The following is a 22,694-nucleotide window of genomic DNA, read 5'->3' as shown; positions in this document are numbered from 1 at the left end:
CTACACTGCAATGGTATGCTTTGCTCTGGGAAAGAAAGTAGACACAGGCATTGCTTTTGAGAAATCTGCATATTGGGAGAGAGGACATAGAAGCAGGTAAACAAAACAGACTAGACTCTTCCCTGTTTTCCCCTAGTCATGCTTCGCTATCCAAATCCCTGCCTTGAAAGTTCCTCCAGCTGGGGGTTCCCCATGCACCCATGTCCACACCATCTGTGACCCTTGCCACTGCCAGGGCCAAGGAATTGCTGAAAAAATCACTGACAAGAAGCAAATTAATAGGAGAAAAAGCAAACAAATTTATTTGATCATAATTGTATGTGAGCCTTCAGAATGAAGATCCCAAGATACAGGGGAATTGTCCATTTTTATGTTTAGGTTCAACAGATTACAGACTGTGTAGAAATATGATTGGACAAGAAGGGTATGATCTAATAGTAATAGACTTGAGAGGGGAAACCCAGCAAGGCCTGTCTAGATTCTTCTTGGCCTCTCTGCGCAGCATTCCTTCCTTCTGGGCATGGGGTGGGACCCTCTCTGGAATGGGTATCTCATGACAGTCAAACACGGTAGGTCAGATCATTTCTTTCCGACCAGTTTTTACAGAAAGGGGAGTGGGGAGTGAGAGGACTATTTTTAGGTTTTATGGCTGGCTTTGGGTAAAACTGGTTCTGGTTTCTGATGACCTGCCTTGGGGAAGAGGGATTCTAGTTTCTATGGGTAGCCTTGGGGGAGAATGAGAAGCCAGAAACAAGAGGGCAGGAGAAGGTGAGACAGAAACTTTTGCTTCTGAGGCTGCTTCAGAGGCCTTCCTTTTAAAGTTATCAGAGATGATCGGGGCAGCCTGGCTCTGGGTAAGGTCTCCCGACATGTGAGTGCTGGTCTTCCATACTGGATGCCGAGCCTTTTAAAGGGTAATTTTCAACCTTGGCTGCATATTGGAATCACCCCAGGAGCTTTAAGAACTATTGTTGGCCTGGCGCTGTGGCTCATGTCTGTAATCCCTGAGCTTTGGAAGGCTGAGACAGGATGACTGCTTGAGCCCAGGAGTTCGAGACTAGCCTGTGCAAGATAGTATAAGAGCCTGCCTCTACAAAAAATTTAAAAATTAGTTGGGTGTGGTAGTCCATGCCTGTAGTCCCAGCTCCTAGGGAGGCTGAGGTGGGAGGATATCACTTGAGCCCAGAAGTTAAAGCGGCAGTAAGCCATGATTGCATTACTGCACTCTAGCCTAGTTGACAAGCAAGATTCTATCTGAAGAAAAAAAAAAACAAAAAACTTGCTTGGGGCCTACCCCAGAGATTCTGATTTAATAATTTTTATACTGCACCCCGCCCCCAACCCCCACACCAGGTGATTCTGCGTATCCGAGATTGAGAACCACCAGCTTTACAGCAAGGACATTTTCTTACATTCTTGGAATTTTTTTGCATTTCTTTGCATATGGATTCTCAGTTTATCAAATAAAAAGAAAACCTGCAAATGCTTGTCAAAGGCTGCTGAAGCTTCAAGTCCAAAGCCCACAGAGATTAATGACTAATCTGTACAGTCCTTTAGAACCATGCTTCTCCAAGTGTGACCCATGGACCAGCAGAACATCAAGATCACCTGGAACCTGTTGGAAATGCAGAGGCTGGCCAGGTGCAGTGGCTTACACCTGTAATCTGAACACTTTGGGAAGCCAGGAGTTTGAGATCAGCCTGGGCAACACAGGGAGACCCCCCCCCCATCCCTACAAAAATAAAATCTGTTGGGTATGGTGGCATCCACCTGTAAGCCCAGTAACTTGGGAGGCTGAGCCAGAACAGCTTGTACCCAGGAGTTTGCAGCTGCAGTCAGCCATGATTGGGCCACTAATTACACTCTAGCCTAGGTGACAGAGCAAGATCCTGTACCTAAAGAAAAAAAAAAGCAGAAACTCAGGCCCACCCTGACTGCCTACCGGAATCTTGAGAGCTGCAAATCATTGATTTTCAGCACAAACGATTTTGCCCACCCCAGACACGGAGAGACTTGAACAAACACTAGCATAGTTTCTAGCAGCTCGAGGCCGTGTCTCAGGGATAACCCAGGCCCCTTTGGGTCCCTGCCTGGGGAAGCTCAAGGCTGCCAAAAGAATTTACCATTTGTTTCAGCCAATGCCTGATCATAGATTTCTAATCTCCCTCTTGTTTTTTTTGAGATGGAGTCACGCTCTGTCACCCAGGCTGAAGTGCAGTGGCGTGATCTCGGCTCACTGCACCCTCCACCTCCCAGGTTCAAGCGATTCTCCTGCCTCAGCCACCTGAGTAGCTGGGATTACAGGTGCGCACCACTACACCAGGCTAACTTTTGTATTTTTAGTAGAGACAGGGTTTCACCATGTTGGCCAGGCTGCTCTTGAACTCCTGACCTCAGGTGATCCACCCACCTTGGCCACCCAAAGTGCTGGGATTATAGGCATGAGCCAAGGCACCCAGCCCCTCCCTCTTCTTAGAGGACGTACTTTATAAAATTTACAATTGTAAATCCTTTCTGTCCCTTTGAGGGATATATGTATCTTCTGCTGCACAGGAATGTGTTTCTCACTTTTTCTGGGAGCCATCCCTTTGTCATATAATTATCAGGAATGACAAGGCCAACTCCTGGTCTCTGTGGGAGGCTAGGATCCTAACTTTGATAGATAAACTTGAGAGTTAGTAGACACAGATAGCCGAATCACATTGACCAATCTCCTTACCAGCTTTTTGTAATTTTGCATTTCCCTAGTTCTATTTGAACCTCCTCCTTCCCCTTTAAAATTCCGTCACCTCTGCACAGATTGGAGCTAAGCTCAGTTCTATACTGAGGACTCTCCTTCTGCAGTAGTTATTGAGTAAAATCTGTCATTATTGCCTTTAGTGTCCAGCTTTTTAAGTCTCCATTTTAACAAGGTCCTTATGTGATGTGCATGTACATTATAGTCTGAGAAGCAGTGTCATAATATTTATCATTCCCTCAGTGACTTATCATAAACAGCCCTGAATGGGAAGGAATTACGCCCATTTTGCCAATGAGTTAGATCTTTGCTTAAGATCACACTGGTAAACTAGAAATTGAATACGCCTCATGACTCAATCCAGTGCTCTTTCCAAAATGACATGCTAATCAGAAAAAGACCACACTGCACGTGAGTACCCAGGGGAAAAAAGTTGGTGAGAGCTCACAAAAAACCAAAAATGTTTCTCTTGATGCATCTCCATTGGTGCAGTGTCCTCTCAGGTTTTTTTTTGATACGGAGTTTCACTCTTGTTGCCCAAGCTGGAGTGCAGTGGCACGATCTCGGCTCACTGCAACCTCTGCCTCCTGGGTTCAAGTGATTCTCCTGCCTCAGCCTCCCGAGTAGCTGGGATTACAGGCATGTACCACCCCGTCCGTCTAATATTTTGTATTTTTAGTAGAGATGGGGTTTCACCATGCTGGCCAGGCTGGTCTTGAACTCCTGACCTCAAGTGATCCTTCTACCTTGACCTCCCAAAGTGCTAGGATTACAGGCATGAGCCACCACACCTGACCTCAGGTTCTTCTTTAGTTGCAAGAGAACTGTTTCACCATCAAGTGTCTTAGGTATTCAAGCTCTAAGTTTAGGTACTGAGTTATCCTGTCAGTAGCTGGAGTCCTAAGGATGACAGGTACCAACCCTGTGCAAGTACCAAAGGCTGTGGCCTCAAATGCTGCAGAAGCCCAGCCCTTTATGGGCCCATGCATACCCCGTGCAGCCACTGCTACATGAAGTCAGATGCAAGCATGGTCTTAGTGGGTCTTAGTCCTGAACCACTCACCCCTAACTCACTCTGCATACTCAATCCGGATGCTCTCCTACTTTCCCAGCTTTACCTCCAATGTCAGTATCCATTCTTGCTTTCCTGGGTAAACACTGATTCCCTTCTCTTCCTGGCTGGGCCAGTCCCCTGGGTTAACACTATTTCCTATTTCCACCACCACCACCTTTTTACTCCTGGGCCAGTTTGATGCCTTGAGTAGACTCCCTGCAGCCAAGCTCCTGGTAGGTCTTGATGATGTCACTCAAACTTACATGACAAAATTCAAACAAAAAAGATAAAGTTATTTTTCATCATCTCTATGTCCTTTGTTCTGATTTGCCAAATTAGGCTAAAAGACCAATAGAAAAACAGCTACCAATTTTAAACACCAAAGTCATTCCTCTAGGAAAGACAGCAAAATTACTAACATGAATGACGGGATGAATTTTTCCTGGTCATTTTCAAACCACTTAGATAGCTAGAACCAGAGGAATCCCCCCAGGCACTTTACGCCTCAGCCATGGAGAATGCTGACTTTTTTTACTTTCAGCCAATGATATGGTAAATATAATTATTAGTTTTATCAGAAAATCTTATACATACAGGTGATTTCTGATGCATAATTTTATTAAAACCAGAGATGGTCATTTTTTCTAGAGAAACAGATCTCTGAGGTTAGAATGGAAGATAATGAAACGAGAGATTTCACTTTATAATTTACCTTTGTCAAACTATCCCAGAGCATGTCAATTCTATTATGAAAGTATTACTTTGACATCATATAATCAATTATTAATAGAAAACACACATGCCAAAAAACCTTAAATTCTGTAATCTTCAAGTCAATCATCAACTTTTCTTGGATTTTTGAAGACCCAAAAAGAAAAATAATTTCAAACAACAGCACTCAAACACCATATGCATTTGTAATGAGGCACAGCAATCAATTTTTTTTTTTTTTTTTTTTTTTTAGATGGAGTCTCAGTCACCCAGGCTGGAATACAGTGGCGTGATCTCGGCTCACTGCAACCTCCACCTCCCAGGTTCAAGTGATTCTCCTGCCTCAGCCTCCCGGGTAGCTGGGACTACAGGTGCATGCCACCACACCCGGCTGATTTTTGTATTTTTAGTAGAGAAGTGTTTTGCCATGTTGCTCAGGCTGGTCTCGAACTCCCGACCTCAAGTGACTTGCTCACCTCGGCTTCCCAAAGTGCTGGGATTACAGGTGTGAGCCGCTGCACCCAGCCTGGCAGTCAATTTTAAGCCTCCTGTTTCCCAGGTTTTAGCTTAATAATCTTCATTAGTTTTTCATATTTTTGTCAGTCTTGTTTTGGGGCTATTTTGCCTTACTGGGCCTAAACAGAATATTAAAATACATTAACAATCCATACTGAGAGTAGAGTATAAATGGATTTCTCACTCCTTAGGGACATAAGTGGAAACAACACATCCCATGAACACAGGTGAATGCCCCCTGGTTATCCCTGAGCTGGGCAGTTTCACACAATCATTTTTTCTCTGAGGCCAAAGTCTGTGGTTTGATCATCTTAGCAGCTTCCAGAACAGAAAGTAGGTTTACTTTGTCTCCAAATTCTTTTTCTCGGTGCTCGAGAAGAATGCCCTAAAAGGAAACAAGAGATAATGTCAGTCCTCATCCTAAATCGTTCGTTCATGAGACAGGCATCGAGGACCAGCTGTCTGTCAAGCCTTTTGCTTGAACAGCAAAGGACACAGATCCAAATATGGCCTGGCTCCTGCCCTCAAGGAGTTCAGTCTTTGAGGGAAGGCAGACTGGGGAAGGCCACATCCATCTGGCCTGTACCAGCAGCTCTCTAGAAGCAGGAAGTCAGAAGTGATAAAGCATGACAAGGGCAATCAGGGAAGGCCTCATAGATGATAAAGCATGGAGGGTAACCAGGATGTCTACAAGTAGAGATGCAGGTAAAAGAACATACCAGGTAAAGAGAGAAAAATGAAGCTAACACAGAAAGGCCCAAAGGTGTGGAAGTGGAGCTCAGAGGTCAGACTTTGGAAGACCCAGAATGACCATCTAAAAGAGAGACCCTCTTTTTTCTTTAGTCTCCTAAGAAACTGGAAGCCACTTTCTTCTCATACGGTGAGGAAAAATGCACTAAGACACAGGATACCCCAAAGTTATCTAAAGTCTAAAAAAAGACAAAATAACATGTTTGAGATCAGCATCAAGGAATCCTTGTGAGAGTTCTTTGATTCATTATATCTGGAAACTCATCTTAAAAAGAAATTCTGTAAATACACTATGTCATTATTTTAAAGACTTAAAAAAAAAAAAAAAGGCCCACCACACTGTGGTGATTATGGGCAAGCAGGTCAGAAAATTATATTTACTTGCTCAGTAAACCGTAATACAGACATTAAAAATACTAACAGGCTGGGTGCTGTGGCTCACACCTGTAATCCCAGCACTTTAGGAGGCTGAGGTGGGCGGATCACTTGAGGTCAGGAGTTCAAGACCAGCCTGACCAACATGGTGAAACTTGGTCTCTACTAAAAATACAAAAACTAGCCAGGTATGGTAGCTCAAGCCTTTAGTCCCAGCTATTCAGGAGGCTGAGACAGGATAATCCCTTGAACCTGGGAGGCTGGGAGGCTGGGAGGCGGAGGCTGCAGTGAGCCGAGATTGCACCACTGCACTCCAGCTTGGGCGACAGAGCGAGACTCCATCTAAACAAACAAAAACACGAACAAAAAACTAAGAATATATAGTGACATAGGAAAATGTTCACAATATACTGTTAAATGAAAAAAGAACATCTAGTTTAGTAAGGTACAATTTTCTAAAGCAAAGCAAAACAAAAGGAAAGGCCACTCAGCTTTGTTCCAATGGATTTTCCATGGTGGTTGAGCTCATAGGATGGTTTTCCCCACCTTCTAATGTTCTGCTGTTTTTAAATTTTCTGTAGTGCAAACACACTTTTTATTTATTTACACACAGGGTCTTGCTCTGTTTCCCAGGCTGTAGTTCAGTGGTGCGATCATAGCTTACTGCAGCCTTGAACTCCTGTGCTCAAAAAATCCTCCTGCTTCAGCCTCCCAAGTAGCCAGGACTACAGGTGCACGTCACCACACCGGCTAAACTTTTTTATTCTTTATAGAGATGGGGTTTTGCTATGTTGCCTAGCTGCTGCTTCTTTAAGAATGCTTTCAAGATTGTTATTAAAAAGAAAATTCAGGCCGGGTGCGGCGGCTCACGCCTGTAATTCCAGCACTTTGGGAGACCAATGTGGGTAGATCACTTGCGGTCAGGAGTTTGAGACCAGTCTGGCCAACACGGTGACACCCTGTCTCTACTAAAATTACAAAAATTAGCTGGGCATGGTGGCGGGTACCTGTAATCCCAGCTACTCGGGAGGCTGAGGCAGGCGAATCGCTTGAACCCGGTGGGGGTGGAGGTTGCAGTGAGCTGAGATCATGCCATTGCACTCCAGCCTGGGCAACAAGAGTGAAACTCTGTCTCCAAAAAAAAAAAAAAAAAAAAAAGAAAAAAAAAAAAAAAAAAAGGAAATCCCCACCACCCCAATTTTAGACTACAAAAACTCTACACCCAATAAGAACTGAAATAAGTCCTGAAGTTCAGCTAGCCAGTTAACCTTCCACCTAGAAGAATAAAGGCCAGGGGCTCCAGGGAATACCAACAAAAGTCAAACACACCTAGCAACATCAGAAACGTGCCAGCAGGGCCCATGAGCACTAGATGAGTCATCGCCAGGCAAGAAAAGGCTGGCAGGCATGCCAAGCCCTGCCCTAGAGGCCATGAGAAGGCAGAGGCGAGTAGGGGAAGGAACCCCACAGTGTCAGAGTGGGAAGAGGATGGGCAATCCACTGGGGAAGTGGCCTGCCCAAGCATAAGGACATCAGGAAGTGGTCACTGGGAAACACCTCCAAGGAGAGGCTAGGGGCTGGGCTGGGCAGGGCAGGGTAGGGCCTGGCAGGGTCTCTGGAGTTTGACAGATTTGAGTTCCTAAGTTTCATTTCCATTGTACCACTTAGCTGTGTCTTTGGCCGAATTATTTTAAATCTCTAGGCCGACTGCTGTATATGTGGATGGGAATAAAAATGCCTAACATCCTAGATTGGTTGTGAGGAAGACATGAGACCATGCACTTGAGCACGTAGAACAAGACAGGCACTCATTGGAAACCATTATTACTAAGACACTTTGACAGATTTACCAGAAAATTAGCAAATCGGTTTATGTTAAATCAGACACCATTTTATGCTAAATTCTAATATAGTCAAGCGAATCAGTTACCAAGCTGTAAAAGGAAGACATAAGAAATAAAGCTCAGGCTGGGCGTGGTAGCTCACGCCTGTAATCCCAGCACTTTGGGAGGCCTAGGCGGCAGATCACGAGTAGAAACCCCGTCTCTACTGAAAATACAAAAAAATTAGCCGGCTATGGTGGTGGGTGCCTGTAGTCTCAGCTACTTGGGAGGCTGAGGCAGGAGAATGGCCTGAACCCAGGAGATGGAGCTTGCGGTGAGCCAAGATCACACCATTGCACTCCAGCCTGGGCGACACAGTGAGATTCCATCTCGAAAAAAAAAAAAAAAAAAAAAAAAAGAAATACAGCTTAAACTTGAAGGATTTCTATTCCCTTTTATTCCTCCCAAATTGGGAAGAGTATGTAATTATCAACATTAATAGTGAGATCCAACAATGCAGATAAATCCCATCTTTCTACAGAAAGAAAACACTTTCTACACGTTAATGTCATGTCCAAAATTGACAGAGACAGGCCTAGAAGTCAGGCCACCAGTTTCCAGGTCCTTCTCCCATACCCTTCCCTCATCCACTTGCTTTTTTGAGACAGAGTCTTGCTCTGTCGCCTAGGCTGGAGTTCAGTGGCACAATCTAGGCTCACTGCAGCCTCTGCCTCCTGGGTTCAAGCAAATCCCCTGCCTCAGCCTCCCAAGTAGCTGGGACTATGGGCACGCACCACTACGCCCGGCTAATTTTTTAAGCTTTTCTTTAGTAGAGATGGGATTTTGCCATGTTGGCCAGTCTGGACTGGTCTGGAACTCCTGGCCTCAAGTGATCCGCCCACCTTGGCCTCCCAAAGTGCTGGCATTACAGGTGTGAGCCACCGCACCCAGCCCCCTCATCCACTTTGCTCCATCCCTGCTACACATCCTCCTGGCCTCTGCTGACACTGCCCTCCAGGGCAGGGGAGCCACCATGGCTCAAGGCTGCCTAGACTCCAACACAAACAACTCTTGGGCCTACAGAAACCCCATTCCTCCTTTCCACACCTTCCTCTAGGGCTCCATGCTGCTTGTGGAGCCTCACAGCCAGGACCTATAATAATAGCCTGTTTGCAGGAGTCAGACCCCTTTCCTAGGCCAGCCCTGACACCAAGATCCCCACAGAAAAAAGCATTGTCTCCCCGCCACCTCCTTGCCACTTCCCCTAATTAGGCCTGGTTCTATTCCTTATTTTCTCCTCCTTATTTTTTTTTCTATCATCCATCCATGGTGGCCTGGAACACTGCAAGAGAGTAAATTCAAAAACAGAATAAAACTATGCTTTTGTTCAAGCACAGAAAACAAAACTTAAAGTCAGCAAACCTGGATTCAGGCCCCAGCAGTGCCACCCATGAGCTGTGCTCCTTGAACTTAAAGTCAGCAAACCTGAGTTCAGGCCTAGCAGAGCCACCCATGAGCTGTGCTCCTTGTGCAGCTGCTCGTCCCTTTTCAGTTCTAAGTTCCTTGTCTGCAAAATGATCAGACTGTCTCATGGTGTCACTGTGATGAGTGAGTAGATGCAAGTATGAGGTACAAGCAGAGAAAGATGTGTGATAAACAACAACTGCCTTCCCTTCCCTTCTTCATGTTCCCTGGCTTGCTAGAAGGAAGGCTAGGAGACCCAAAACAGGGAAAGTCAACCCCCACTCCAGCTTCTGGTTGGAGTCTCACACTCACAGATACAGACCCCTACAGACCACAAGTAAACACCAAGAACTCACCTGCTTTCCTGATCCCACCACGAAAACTCCCCCAAGGATGAAGCCTTCTCCTTCCAGGTTTCCAGAGAAGCCTCCATTCCAGGCTCGGAAGAAGTTGTACCACACTCCCAGACGGATAAATCCCATAAACATCATCTTCCGCCTATGTGGACCATAGAACTTTTTCTATGGAGTGAGAAAGACAGATCCCATATGAGTACTCTATATGCCTGCCTTCCTCAAGGAGGAAAGGCTCCTGACGGGGCATTGGTTCTCACGCAAAGACTCAAAAGGCTGCTGGTTCCAGTATTCTCTCCTACCCAACACACACACACTGCCCACATTCAGGTCCACTTTTTTTTTTGAGATGGAGTCTTGCTCTGTCACTCAGGCTAGAGTACAATGGCGCAATCTCAGCTGACTGCAATCTCCACCTCCTAGGTTCAAGCGATTCTCTTGCCTCAGCCTCCCAAGTAGCTAGGATTACAAGTGCCTGCCACCACGCCCGGCTAATTTTTGAATTTTTAGTAGAGACAGGGTTTCATCCTGTTGGCCAAGCTGGTCTTGAACTCCTGACCACAAATGATCTGCCCACCTCAGCCTCCCAAAGTGCTGAGATTACAGGCATGAGCCACCATGCCCAGCCAATCCAGGTCCATTCTCAACTGCCAAGGAAACAGAACCCTGCTGGGTCCAGTTTCGGACCTCAAGGTAGGCCTGACCTAGGGTGACACCCGTAGATTTCAATTCTGACTCTACCTTCTCACTAGTCTTCCACCTGACAGGATGGTAACAGCGCTACCTTCTGCAGAGGTGGGAGCAGAAGAGAAAGAAATAAATGAATTAAGGGACAGGGTGTGGGGCTTTGTACTAGGCCCCCAACAGTGGAGGAACCTGTTGGAGTTTCAGCTATTCCCTACTCTCACCGTTCACGTGGCAGGAAAGGCTTCAGTAATACAGATGCTCCTCAATTTACAATGGGATTATGTCCCTGTAAACCCATCATAAGTTGAAATATCTTATATTGAAATGCATTTAATACACCTAACCTCATAGCTTAGCCCACACTACCTTAAACATGCTCAGAACACTCTCATTAACCTACAGTTGAATAAAATCATGTAACACAAGCCTATTTTAAAATAAAGTGTTGAATAACTTATGTAGTTTATTGAATATTAAACAGAATGGCTATATGGGTTCTTGAAGAAATGTAGAAACTAAATGCTTATCACTTCTGCACCATCACAAAGATCGTAAGTCAAACCATCGGATGGTCAGGGACTGTCTGTAACTGAGAGGACAGCTTTAAAATGTCTGATCATGCTCTGCTCAGGGGGCTGAAAAAGGCGTTGCAAGTTCAGGACAGCTGAAGGGAAGGCCAGCCTCCAGCTCCAGGCCAGACATACCTGGGCTACCCGACTATCACACAGGTGAGCACAATCCCCAGCAGTCTATGTCTAAAAGCCTCCCAGCACACACACCTTTTCATCCAGGAAGATTTCTCCTTTGAAATAAGGCTGGAAATCCTTCACTTCGGTCCTGATGTCCTCCTTTACCACTGCATAGAGGGGGACGCCCAGCTGGTCCAACATGCTTTTCAGGGAGGACAGATCCACAGCTTCCTGTAGAAGACACAAGAGTTCAGGGACATCTGTCCCAGCTGGCTGTGGGCCTCCACATAGGGTGTCAGGTTTCCTCTGCAGCCCAGGCTCCTTGTCTTCTCCAGTGGAAAGCAGAGGCAAGGCTCCTGTTATGGCTGTCCCAACCACAGCTTGGGAGCAGCCATACCCAAACACATCCTCTCCTCCTGCCCACAATGCTTCTCTCCTACATCATCTCCCAGCCCCTTCCCTGCACCAGACCAAACTAACACAAGGGCCCAGCAGACACACACTCCTCTAGCCATAACCTTCCTTCTCTCTTCAGCTCAACCCTACCCTCTGGAAAGGTATCCCTGTTCTAAAAAGATCTCCCTGGCTAGTCCACCCTGAAGTAAAGCCCTGCTTCTCTGTGCATATCCTATCTTCCCTCTTTGGTGACATTTTCTGTACTGAGTCTGCATGTTACCACTAAGTTGAGTGTTGTCTCTTACATTCCCAAATGTTTCTAATAGTTAGAAACTATGTCTTCCATTTCTTGGAACCCTCAGTGCCTAGAACATGGCTGGGTATAAAACAGGTGCTAAATACCAGGTGGAAAGATTTGAAGGGGGACAATGGGGAGAATGCAGCTGAGCTGAGATGCAGATGCCCTTGACTCTGAGGAACTGTGTGCTAGGTGAATGAGGGGAACTGTGTGCTAGATGAATGAGGGAAACTGCATGAGTCATGGTAAAGCTTCAACATTAAGAACTCAATCCTTTTTTCACATTTGGTGTCAGAATTAAAGAATGAGCAGCAAATCCTTTTAAATGCAGTCTACTCATCTCCAATAAAAATATGCTGTTGTATGGTTGCAGGTACATTTAATTTTTCATTTATTTTCTAGAGTAAGAAAAAGACAACTAATGAGGCAGAATTGATTACAATACATTTATCAAGAGTTTTAGTGACTGGCAAATTTTGCCCTAGAGCAGAGGACTACAGTGTTTGATATAATCAAAAACCACCTTTTTGTAATATGAAAGGTCTTTTACTTTTGAGATGGAGTCTTGCTCTGTCACCCATGCTACTCGCCCATGCTGGAGTGCAGTGGCACAATCTCAGTTCAATGCAACCTCCACCTCCTGGGTTCAAGTGATTCTCACGCCTCAGCCTCTTAAGTAACTGGGATTACAGGGGCGCACCACCACACCTAATTTTTTGTATTTTTAGCAGAGATGGGGTTTCGCCACGTTGGCCAGGCTAATGTTGAACTCCTGACCTCAAGTGATCCACCTGCCTTGGCCTCCCAAAGTGCTGGGAGTACAGGTGTGAGCCACCGCGCCTGGCCTTTTTTTTTTTTTTTTTTTTTTTTTTGAGTCTTGCCCTGTTGCCCAGCTGCAGTGGCACAATCATAGCTCATTGTAGCCTGAACTCCTGGGCTCAAGCAATCTTCCTCCCTCGGCCTCCTGAAAAGCTGGGACTACAAGTGCACACCACCATGCTGGGCTAATTTTTTTTTTTTTTGTAGAGACAGGGTCTCGCTATGTTGCCTCGGGTGGTCTCAAATTCCTGGGCTCAAGTGATCTTCCCACCTCAGCCTCCCAAAGTGCTGGGATTATAGATGTGAGCCACTGCACCTGGCTGAGATGAAAGGTCTTACTCACTTTTCCTGGCCCTTTACTCCTGGTGTGGCACTATACAAAGCCATGATGTGGAAACTGAGTCACATACTTGCTAGTTGGGCCACTCAAAATAACTCAGATTGCCATCCACCCATCTTTTTGGAAACGTAAGTTTCCACTAAATGTTCTATGTGGGCACAGACCAGTACAGAAGGAAACAGGTTATAATTAGGGAGAGCTGTTGCTCTTGGAACCTTCTGGATTTTAATGGCCCTGAGAAATCAAGTCAAAACAGGCTTCCATGCTGTTGCCGACTTGCCAGCCATTGCTGACCTAAAAACAGAGGAAGGGGCCATAAGCCAATATACATAGGTGGCCTCTAGCAGCTGGAAAAGGCAAAAGAAATGGATTCTCCCCTATAAGTCTTCAGAAGGAATGCAACTAGATTCCGCTTTGGAATTCTGACCTCTAGAACTACAAGATAAATCTGTGCTGGTTAAAGCCATTGAGTTTGAGGTAATTTGTTACAGCAATAGAAAATTAATGCATCTCCCCAATCAGGGTGGCTTTGTTACAACCTCTGTAACTGTTTCCTCCTCTGTAATGAGAATAATAAAATGAGAGTAAAACAACAAGCTGTATTTCCAAGGGCTATGGTGAGGACCCACTGAGATAGCAGGCACACAATACCCTGGAAGTAGGGTACTGCAGGCATCACATGCATCCAGCAGTGCAAGTGGATTCTTTACCAGCCCAATCACACAAGCATGGAGAGATCAGCAAGGCTGAAAGGTGGTGCCCCAGGGTTAGGGAGGGGAACCAGGAGAATGAAGATGACAATTTGGACAGCGCCACAGCCACTGCTTGAGATGCAAAGTTGTCTCAAGAGCAGGAATGCTGTCATTCCCAGTTTTCTCCCAGGCAGGGCAGTAATTTCAGAATCTGGGTCTTCTGCCACTGACTGGCTGTGTGACCACAAACAGGCCACTAACCACTCTGGTCCTCAGTTTGCCCACCTATAAAGGGATAAGGCTAGATCCAAGTATTTGCAATGTTCCTTCTCACACTAGCATTTTGTGTTTCAACAATCACCATTCCTTCCTTCCACTGATAAGCTCCATCACATACAAATAGATGATGTCTTCCCTTCGAGGGGCCAACCTGGAGACCACCCAGTCAGTGAGCTCCAACTTTCAATAAACTCTCATGCCAAATGCACTACTGCCATGACTGAAATCCCACTGAGCTACAGATTCAATGCTGAGAGCACACAGCAAGGAGGCAGAGCTAACATGTGAGAATGTGGCTCTCAGTTGTCCACGATGGACTCTAGGAGCTCCCCAAGGAGAGAGAGAGGCAGGTCTGCTCGAATAGGTAACCTTGAAGTGTTTCCTCCGACACTGCAGCTTCATCACAGGGAGGGATTGACCACACCCGAATCAGAAGCAATCCAGGCACATCATATGTCTGTGCTGAGCATCAGAAGCACGGAATTGGACCTGGTCGCTGCCCCTGATTAAATTGGAATATGGTCCAGGACTCAGAAGGTACAGCACAGGGTGAAAGACCTGGGAGTACTAAGGGAAACTGAGATGTGTTGCTAATCCCAGTAGGAGAGGGTGAGTTGTTAAAAAAAAAAAAACAAAAAAAACCAGAAATAGAGCACAAGTCAAAAGAAACACCTAGAGCAAATAACAACAGACCACGTGGGTAAAAGGCTAAAGCTGGCTTACGGGCCCTTGGTTCTGGCCGGAAAACAATGGCCCCTACTTGCCAGGATCCTTTTCTCTGAATAGATCCTCATCTGCACTCACCTCTCGACAGAGGAAACAGCCTGGCCTCCGCACGGCCATAATCACAGCTCCATTTTTTTCCCATAGCTCCTTTGCTTTCAAAGTCCTTGGTTCTAAGAGAGAAAAAAAGGAAATTCGATATCTCCTCCCAGCCCAGCCCCGATCACTAAGCAGCTCATGAACCACACTAAGTCCAGCCGAGGTCAGGGACCCGGCCTAGCAGAGGACCTGGACAGGCATTTCACACGTGGGAAAAGACACACAGGAAACACAGACAGACAGAATACTCACCTTCCTGAGGAAAGTTAACCAAGCTTAAGAATCCTATTATATACCCAGTAGGTCCCTCCCACCATGAAAATCTTTTTTCCAACCTGAACATTCAGAAGTGGGACATTTCTGGAAAAATGGCCATTTTGTCTATTGCTGATGTCATCAGATATTGTATAATAATCCTTTAGAACAGAAACATGGCCCAAACTGAAAAAGTCTCAAATTTTTAACCTAAATATGGTAACTGCAATATTATTAACAAAGGAGGATAGAAGATGCCTAGGAATAAAATGCTTTGGGGTAGTACAGTACTGTAGTTCAAGCCCAGCTCTAAGGTCCACCTAAGTCTGAATCTAGCTGTGTAACTCTGGGCAAGTTATTTTTGCTCTTTGAACCTCAGCTTCCTCATTTGTAAAATGCAAATATCTAGTAGCTCCACTTTGGGCCACAGGGCATATTGAAAGATGAATATAAAAGTGCTCACCACAATGTCTGGTAATATAGAGTTGGTGAGGGCTCAATAAATATGAGTCCTTAATTATTTTAGTATTTCCCAGAGGGATCCATGTTCCCATAGATGTTATGTGGAAAAAAAAAAGTGGGGTCAGGTGGGTGAGAGGGTGGGGAGAAGAGTCTGTAATCAAATAAGACTGGGAAACCCTGGGTCGAACAAAGCTTAACAGGTCTCTCTCTCTCTTAGTATTTTACTAAGGTGACCTAGTGACCTAGTATAAACCTGCACAATCTCCTGCCTGCCTTTGGCAAGCTTCCTTACTTACTAAACAGATGACGATGACTTCCACCTGGGGGGCTAACATGGTGACCACACCATCAATGAGACCTTCACCACTCCAACTCTCTTGCCACACCACTGGCATGACTGAAATCCCACCAAGCTACAGCTCTAACACTGAGAGCACACAGCAAGGAGGCAGAGCTAACACATTTGAGTGTGTGGCTCTAAGCTGTCCACAATGGACTCTAGCAGTCCCCCAGAAGAGGGAGATAGGCAGGTCTACTCTAATGGGCGACCCTGAAGTGATTCCTCAAGACACCACAGCTTCTTCACAAGGAGGGGCTGGCCATGCCTGAATCAGCAGCAATCCAGACACCTCATTCTAATAAGCACATGTCTGTGCTGAGCATCAGGAGCATGGAATTGGATAAAAGGTGTCTCCCATACTTGTTCACTCAGGAACTCCTTTTAGTTTGACAATCCCACAAGCCTGGAATTCCTCAGAATACACTCTGGAAGCACTGGTTTAGTAAAAGATTGTAATTATTACTAAATATTATGGAACAATTTATCATTATAGTTACAGAGACAACAACAGAGAATGAAAAATGCTTTTGATAAGAAAAGCTAAAATATAAAACAGCACCTAAGCCAAGCACCACTATGTAATATGTACACATGGGAAGGAATATGCCAAAATAAAAATTACTGTGTTAGGGTAATAGAATTATTGCTAGTTTAAAAATTGTTATTAAATTTTTCCTAATGTTGTTATATTATCTTTTCAATTAAAAAAAGGAGAGAGTTTAGAAAGAAAACAGTAAGTAAGCCTGCATCCCAGCTCCTTGGAAAAGTACTGAGACCTGAAGGGTCGCCACTTACCCTTCTCCAGTGTTTTCAGTTCTATATCCTCCAGGTACTCCAGGGCCGCTTTCTGGGGCTTGGACAGAAACACGTCTGTGTTGGCAAGCAGCAATGCCAAGGCAGCAGCCCCCAGGGCTCCTGCACCAATGGACCACATCCCCATGGTGAAGAAACTTGGGTCCTGGAGGAAAGACATTTCTGGAGATTGAGAAGAAGGAAGAAGGCGTTACTGCTCCCACAGGGTAGCTGGAATTTCATCTTCCAGGCAAGGCTATGGCAGGACAGCCGACCAGGAGGTCAGGACAGGGGACGGGAGCAGCAGTGTCAGAGGCGAGACTGGACAAGGGCTGCTGAGCACCCTGCTGCCACCAGAACTTGGGGATGCAGCACACACATGGAGGTTCCTGCACCGTGGAGCTCACCAGGGCGTCAGGAGTGATGACAGAGAAATGACAGCCTTCTCAAATGCTTCTCTTGCTGCTCTCTCTTCTCATGCCCCAAGTTGCAGCCCCTAGCTCTGGGGAGCTGTGCCAAGCTATGTCCCCTGTAGGCAGACTACTTCCTCATTCCCCTCCTCATCAATGCCTGGTTCTCCCTCACAATCCAGGTGGCTCAGGATCATGTCCCTGGGTAGGGGCAGCTTTCTCTTCTGTGATCAGAGGATACTTAGAACACCAACCACACTGTTTTGTTCCCCTATCTTCTTTCCTCTTTAGTTTGAGGACCCTCCAGAAACAGGGACCATATCCCACTCATCAAGCCCCCAGCCAGTGCCCAGCAGGGCCTCATTCACTATAGGCAGGCAGTAATTTCTCCCAATTGAGAAGAGCTTTATTTCTCCCTCATTATAAAAACAAAATACGCTTATAGTAAAAAACAAAACAAAGAGAATACATGAAACCATAGTCAATAAGAAAGCAAATACTCTCTGAAGCTACCACCTACTGATGGCCACTGTTAAACACTGGTGTTTAGTCATCTGACATTTTTCTCCTGTGAACAGAACTACACAGATGTCTGCCAAACAAATGCAGGTGTTATATCAGAAAGAGGAGGTCCTGGCAGGGCGTGGTGGCTCATGCCTGTAATCCCAGCACTTTGGGAGGCCGAGGTGGGCGGATCACCTGAGGTCGGGAGTTCGAGACCAGCCTAACACTGAGAAATCTCATCTCTACTAAAAATACAAAATTAGCCGGGCGTGGTGGTACGTGCCTGTAATCCCAGCTTCTCAGGGGGCTGAGGCAGGAGAATGGCTTGAACCTGGGAGGCAGAGGTTGTGGTGAGCTGAGATCGTGCCATTGCACTCCAGCCTGGGCAACAAGAGCGAAACTCCGTCTCAAAAAAAAAAAAAAAAAAAAAAAAAAAGAGGAGGGTCCTGGCAGGGCGCCATGGGTCACGCCTGTAATCCCAGCACTTTGGGAGGCCGAGGCGGGTGAATCACGAGGTCAAGAGATCGAGACCATCCTGGCCAACATAGTGAAACCCTGTCTCTACTAAAAATACAAAAATTAGCTGGGCATGGTGGCACACGCCTGTAATCCCGGCTATTCGGGAGGCTGAGGGAGGAGAATCGCCTGAACCCAGGAGGCGGAGGTTGCAGTGAGCTGAGATTGTGCCACTGCATTCCAGTCTGGTCATAGAGCAAGACTCAGTCTCAAAAAAAAAAAAAAAAAAAAAAAAGAAAAGAAAGAGGAGGTTCTATGGCATCTGCAGAGGAGGCTGGGCAAAAGATAGCTGTGTAAGATAAGGGTCTCTGCAACTGAAATGGAGCTCCAGGTGGGTTCTGTCAGAATTCAGCCTTGTTCCTGGCTTCTGCCTGGGTGCCTCACTGAGGCCCCTCTCCAGCTAGGAAGACTTGTGCCTGTGGGTGGGAGCTCCTGGAAGCAGCCCACAAGGTACCCCCACCTCCAGCCTTCCTTCTCCCAACAACCACTTACAATATCTATCTTTCCATTTGGTCCTCACACCATCCTAAGCTCTGGCATACTCTGGTGCCTTCCTCCCTAAGTACCAGCCTGCTTCTGTGTGCTTAGATCACTGGGGATAGGCCTGGGAGTGGGTGTGGTAATTGTGTGGCCCACCTCACCCCAGCCCATAGAACCTCTGACTCAAGTCTCCCTTGCAGGACTTGGCCGGGAGAGGATGTCTCTAAAGGATCAGGAAAGGCCCTGGAAATCTGAATGTCACTGCCAAGGGTGGGGGCTGTGAGGGGTGCACTGCATGGGGTGGGGGTGGGAGTGAGTCGGTGGTGACTTTGGGAAGGAAAGGGTAGGCCAGACTAGCACTGAAGCCACCTGGAAATTCAGATTTAAGAAATAAAAGAGGCAGCCATAAAAAAGAATGAAATCATGTCCTTTGCAGCAACACGGAGCTGGAGACCATCATCCTAAGTGAACTAACCCAGAAACAGGAAATCAAATACCATATGTTCTCATTTGCAAGTGGGAGCTAATCAATAGTATACATGGACATAAAGATAGAAATAACAGACACTGGGGACAGCTGAAGAGGGGAGGGTGGGGGGGGGGCAGGGTGAAATTTTACCTATCAGGTATAAGGGTCACTATTGGATAACGGGTACACTAAAAGCCTAGTCTCCATCACTACACAATATACCCATGTAACAAATATGCATATGTACCCCATGAATCTAAAATAATTTTTTTTTTTTTTTAAAGTAATAGGCCGGACGCGGTGGCTCATGCCTGTAATCCCAGCACTTTGGGAGGCCGAGGCGGGCGGATCACAAGGTCAGGAGATCGATACCATCCTGGCTAACACGGTGAAACCCCGTCTCTACTAAAATATACAAAAAATTAGCCGGGCGAGGTGGCGGGCGCCTGTAGTCCCAGCTACTCGGGAGGCTGAGGCAGGAGAATGGCGTGAACCCTGGGGGGGCGGAGCCTGCAGTGAGCCGAGATGGCGCCACTGCACTCCAGCCTGGGCGACAGCAAGACTCGGTCTCAAAAAAAATAAATCAATAAATAAAAAAAAGGAATAAGAGAGAACCTTGGTTGAGTGCGGTGGCTCATGCCTGTAATCCCAGAATTTTGGGAGGCTGAGGCAAGAGGGTTGCTTGAGCCCAGGAGTTTGAAACAAGCTTGGACAACATGGGAGGATCCTGTCTATAAAAAATTAGCCAGGCATGGTGGCACATGCCTGTGGTCTCAGCTACTTGGGAGGCTGAGGTGGGAGGATCACTATAGCCCAGAACTCCAGCCTAGGTGACAGAACAAGACCTTGTCTTAAAAAAAAAAAAAAAAAAAAAAAGGCCGGTCGAGGTGGCTCACACTTGTAATCCTAGCACTTTGGGAGGCCGAGGCGGGCGGATCACGAGGTCAGGAGATCGAGACCATGGTGAAACCCCGTCTCTACTAAAAATACAAAAAATTAGCCGGGCGTGGTGGCGGGCACCTGTAGTCCCAGCTACTCAGAGAGGCTGAGGCAGGAGAATGGCGTGAACCCAGGAGGCGGAGCTTGCAGTGAGCCGAGATCGCGCCACTGCACTCTGGCCTGGGTGACAGAGCGAGACTCCGTCTCAAAAAAAAAAAAAAAAAAAGATGAAGAAGAAGAAAAGAAGTTCCAGGTAATGGGGGTAACCAAACAAAAAACAACATCTAAGAAAGAGGAATTTGGCATCTATATACTTGGGAAGAGGAAAAAGAAGGGGAAAATCAGTGTGTGTGTGTGTGTGTGTGTGTGTGTGTGTGTGTGTGTCTTGGGGAAGGGGGTGCTGCTATGGTTGTCTTGAAATGCGTAACCTTGTTTTTACTCTAACTCGCTACTTTGAATTTTATCCAGCTTGTCTCTTTAATCACCTAGCCTTGCTTCTCATGTAAATAAGACTCTCTCTAGCTGGGAAAGCAGGACAAACTCCAATTGACCCCTTAATTTACAAGACACTAAGGGCTCCTTACCCAACCCCCCTCCGCAAGGAGTTGACCTGTGCAAGCAGATCCTCAGCGTTTCAAAGGAGCCCAATTAACTGATAAGGCACTAGCACCAACAATGTATGAAGTTCCCAGGATTTTTCTTAAAAAGATAACAACGTAAAGCCTTGAGTTCATGTCCGGCCTACTCCCTATATCTAATTATAATGAAAGATTTAGAGCCTTGCACCTGGTTTGATCTTTTTATAACCATTTGTCTTTTAAATTGTTTATCTCTCTGTAACCATTTTCCTTCTTTTGATTCTTGCATGTTTTTACTTCTGTAGAATTATTGCATTTGAGTCCCCCTCCCCTTCCTAAACCTAGGTATAAAAGTTAATCAGACCCTTCCTCGGGGCCGAGAGAATTTTGAGCGTTAGCCATCTCTTTGGCCGCTGGCTTAATAAAGGACTCTTAATTCGTCTCAAAGTGTGGCGTTCTCACTAACTCGCTTGGGTACAACAGTATGACATGAGGGACCTGTGCTGAGAAAGAAGAGTTTCTTACTACCCACTATTCAAAATGTAACCCATAAATGGCACCATCTAGAAACGCAGAATCTCAACCCACACCTCAGAACTAAGGAATCTTATACTGCCTTTTAGTCAGACTGGCAGGCAATTCATAAGCACATTAAAGTTTGAGAAGCATTGTGTTAGGGCAAAGAATTCAGGACTTCGTGCTTGGTTGGCCATCAGCCGCCAGAATAAAGTCAAGTCACGAGGGCGGTCCGGCCTTGGAGAGCTGGGCCCCCCGCCAAGACCCTGAGAACAGAACATTACAGACATGCACACATCTCTACCCCTCTACCTGGAATATCCTATTTCATTTTGCACTTCACAACTCAGAGGCCTCTTTAAGAAAGCTTCCCTGATGTTCTGCCAGCCCCCTACTTCCAGCCTCCCACTTCTACCCCCAAGAGGTGTTGATTCACCCCCTTCTCAGTTCTGTGCCCAAACATCACCCACATTTCTTCTGATGTGCTTGACACACTGGTTTGGACCTGTCAGATTTCTCTCCTTTGGCGACATTCTGCAGTTTATCTCTGAATCTCTCATGCCTAGCACAGCGCACATTTGGTACAAAGCAGGCTCACCACAAGTGCATGCTGAAATGAATTCAACAGAATTGAATTACAGAGACAATGGCTTATGGACAACCAAAGTTCTTGGGACAAACAGGAAAGAACCTGCCACAGGCCTGCTTCCAATTCTTTAATTTGACAAAATTACACATTACTGGATGATAGTTCACAGAACAATTAGGAGGAAAACCACAGCTCTTATCTACTTGCTGTAAACAAGAGATTTCCCAGAGCCTGGAACAACTTCTGTACCTTTATGCACTTCCAAAATGTTCCTGGATTTCTGACTTGTATTATGACTCAGGAGCACATAGAATGGTCTCTGATCACAGATTTGATGGGCATTTCTGCGTCAGTATACAAACACCAGCTTACATCTATCCCACAAATGGACTCCGACTCCTAGGACACATCAGTGCATTCACAAAGTCCAGGGCCCCTCACAGTCAGCTCCACATTCTTCTAACACATTCCTGCCACACTCAAACAGCCTCCACCTTCCCACTGTCCAGTTATGGGCGTTTGGCATGTTTGCTCCTAGGCACAAGAGAATTCAACTCAACTAGACTCAACATTTATTTCCAAACATTTATTCAGTACAGACCTGTTCAATAAATGGCGATTTGGGAGGACATAAAATGATACACAATCCTCAAGAAAATATGGACCTGGTACACAAATAACAAAAAAAATCAAGTGGGAAGGTTAGGCAGCTTTGGCAATGTATGGGCATGAGGCTATGGTGGTGCAGGAATAATAGCCAGTCTGGGTAGCCACAGAAGCACCCAGAAGGAAGTGGCTTTGGAGCCGGTGTAGGACACAGGAGGCTAGGCTGGGATGGGGCCAGCTAAGCTGGGAGACAGCGGGCTGACTGGGCAAGTGTCAGTGCTGAAGGAGCCCTGAGAACTCAAACTTCTAAGTTCCAAAGACCCCCATCTCCATACCTCAAGTTCAAGGGCTGGGTACAAGATCCAGACCTCAAAACCCCCAGAAGTGCTGTCTTCCAACCTCCCACTGTGATCCTGAAAGTGTGAGCAGAGAA

At 46.1% G+C, this 22,694-nt stretch overlaps 1 protein-coding gene across 3 annotated transcripts in view; it reads right to left on the bottom strand.

The window, feature by feature from the left end:
- Positions 1-275: 275 nt before the first annotated feature.
- Positions 276-22,694, bottom strand: part of PRXL2A (peroxiredoxin like 2A) — a 29,190-nt gene continuing 6,771 nt past the window's right edge. For 2 of the 3 annotated variants that reach the window (XM_030798260.1, XM_030798262.1), the window contains exons 2-6: positions 16,658-16,837; positions 14,788-14,879; positions 11,250-11,390; positions 9,787-9,951; positions 276-5,403 (exon numbers count right to left, since the gene is read on the bottom strand). In XM_030798260.1, the coding sequence (XP_030654120.1) occupies positions 5,290-5,403; positions 9,787-9,951; positions 11,250-11,390; positions 14,788-14,879; positions 16,658-16,835 (690 nt within the window). In that variant the 5' untranslated portion in view covers positions 16,836-16,837 and the 3' untranslated portion in view covers positions 276-5,289. The remainder of the gene's footprint in view (positions 5,404-9,786; positions 9,952-11,249; positions 11,391-14,787; positions 14,880-16,657; positions 16,838-22,694) is intronic. The other variant, XM_030798263.1, reaches the window with a different exon arrangement.

Source organism: Nomascus leucogenys, chromosome 18, assembly GCF_006542625.1.
Source record: "Nomascus leucogenys isolate Asia chromosome 18, Asia_NLE_v1, whole genome shotgun sequence".
Lineage (NCBI taxonomy): Eukaryota > Metazoa > Chordata > Mammalia > Primates > Hylobatidae > Nomascus > Nomascus leucogenys.
This window is presented reverse-complemented; position numbering and strand designations above follow the sequence as displayed.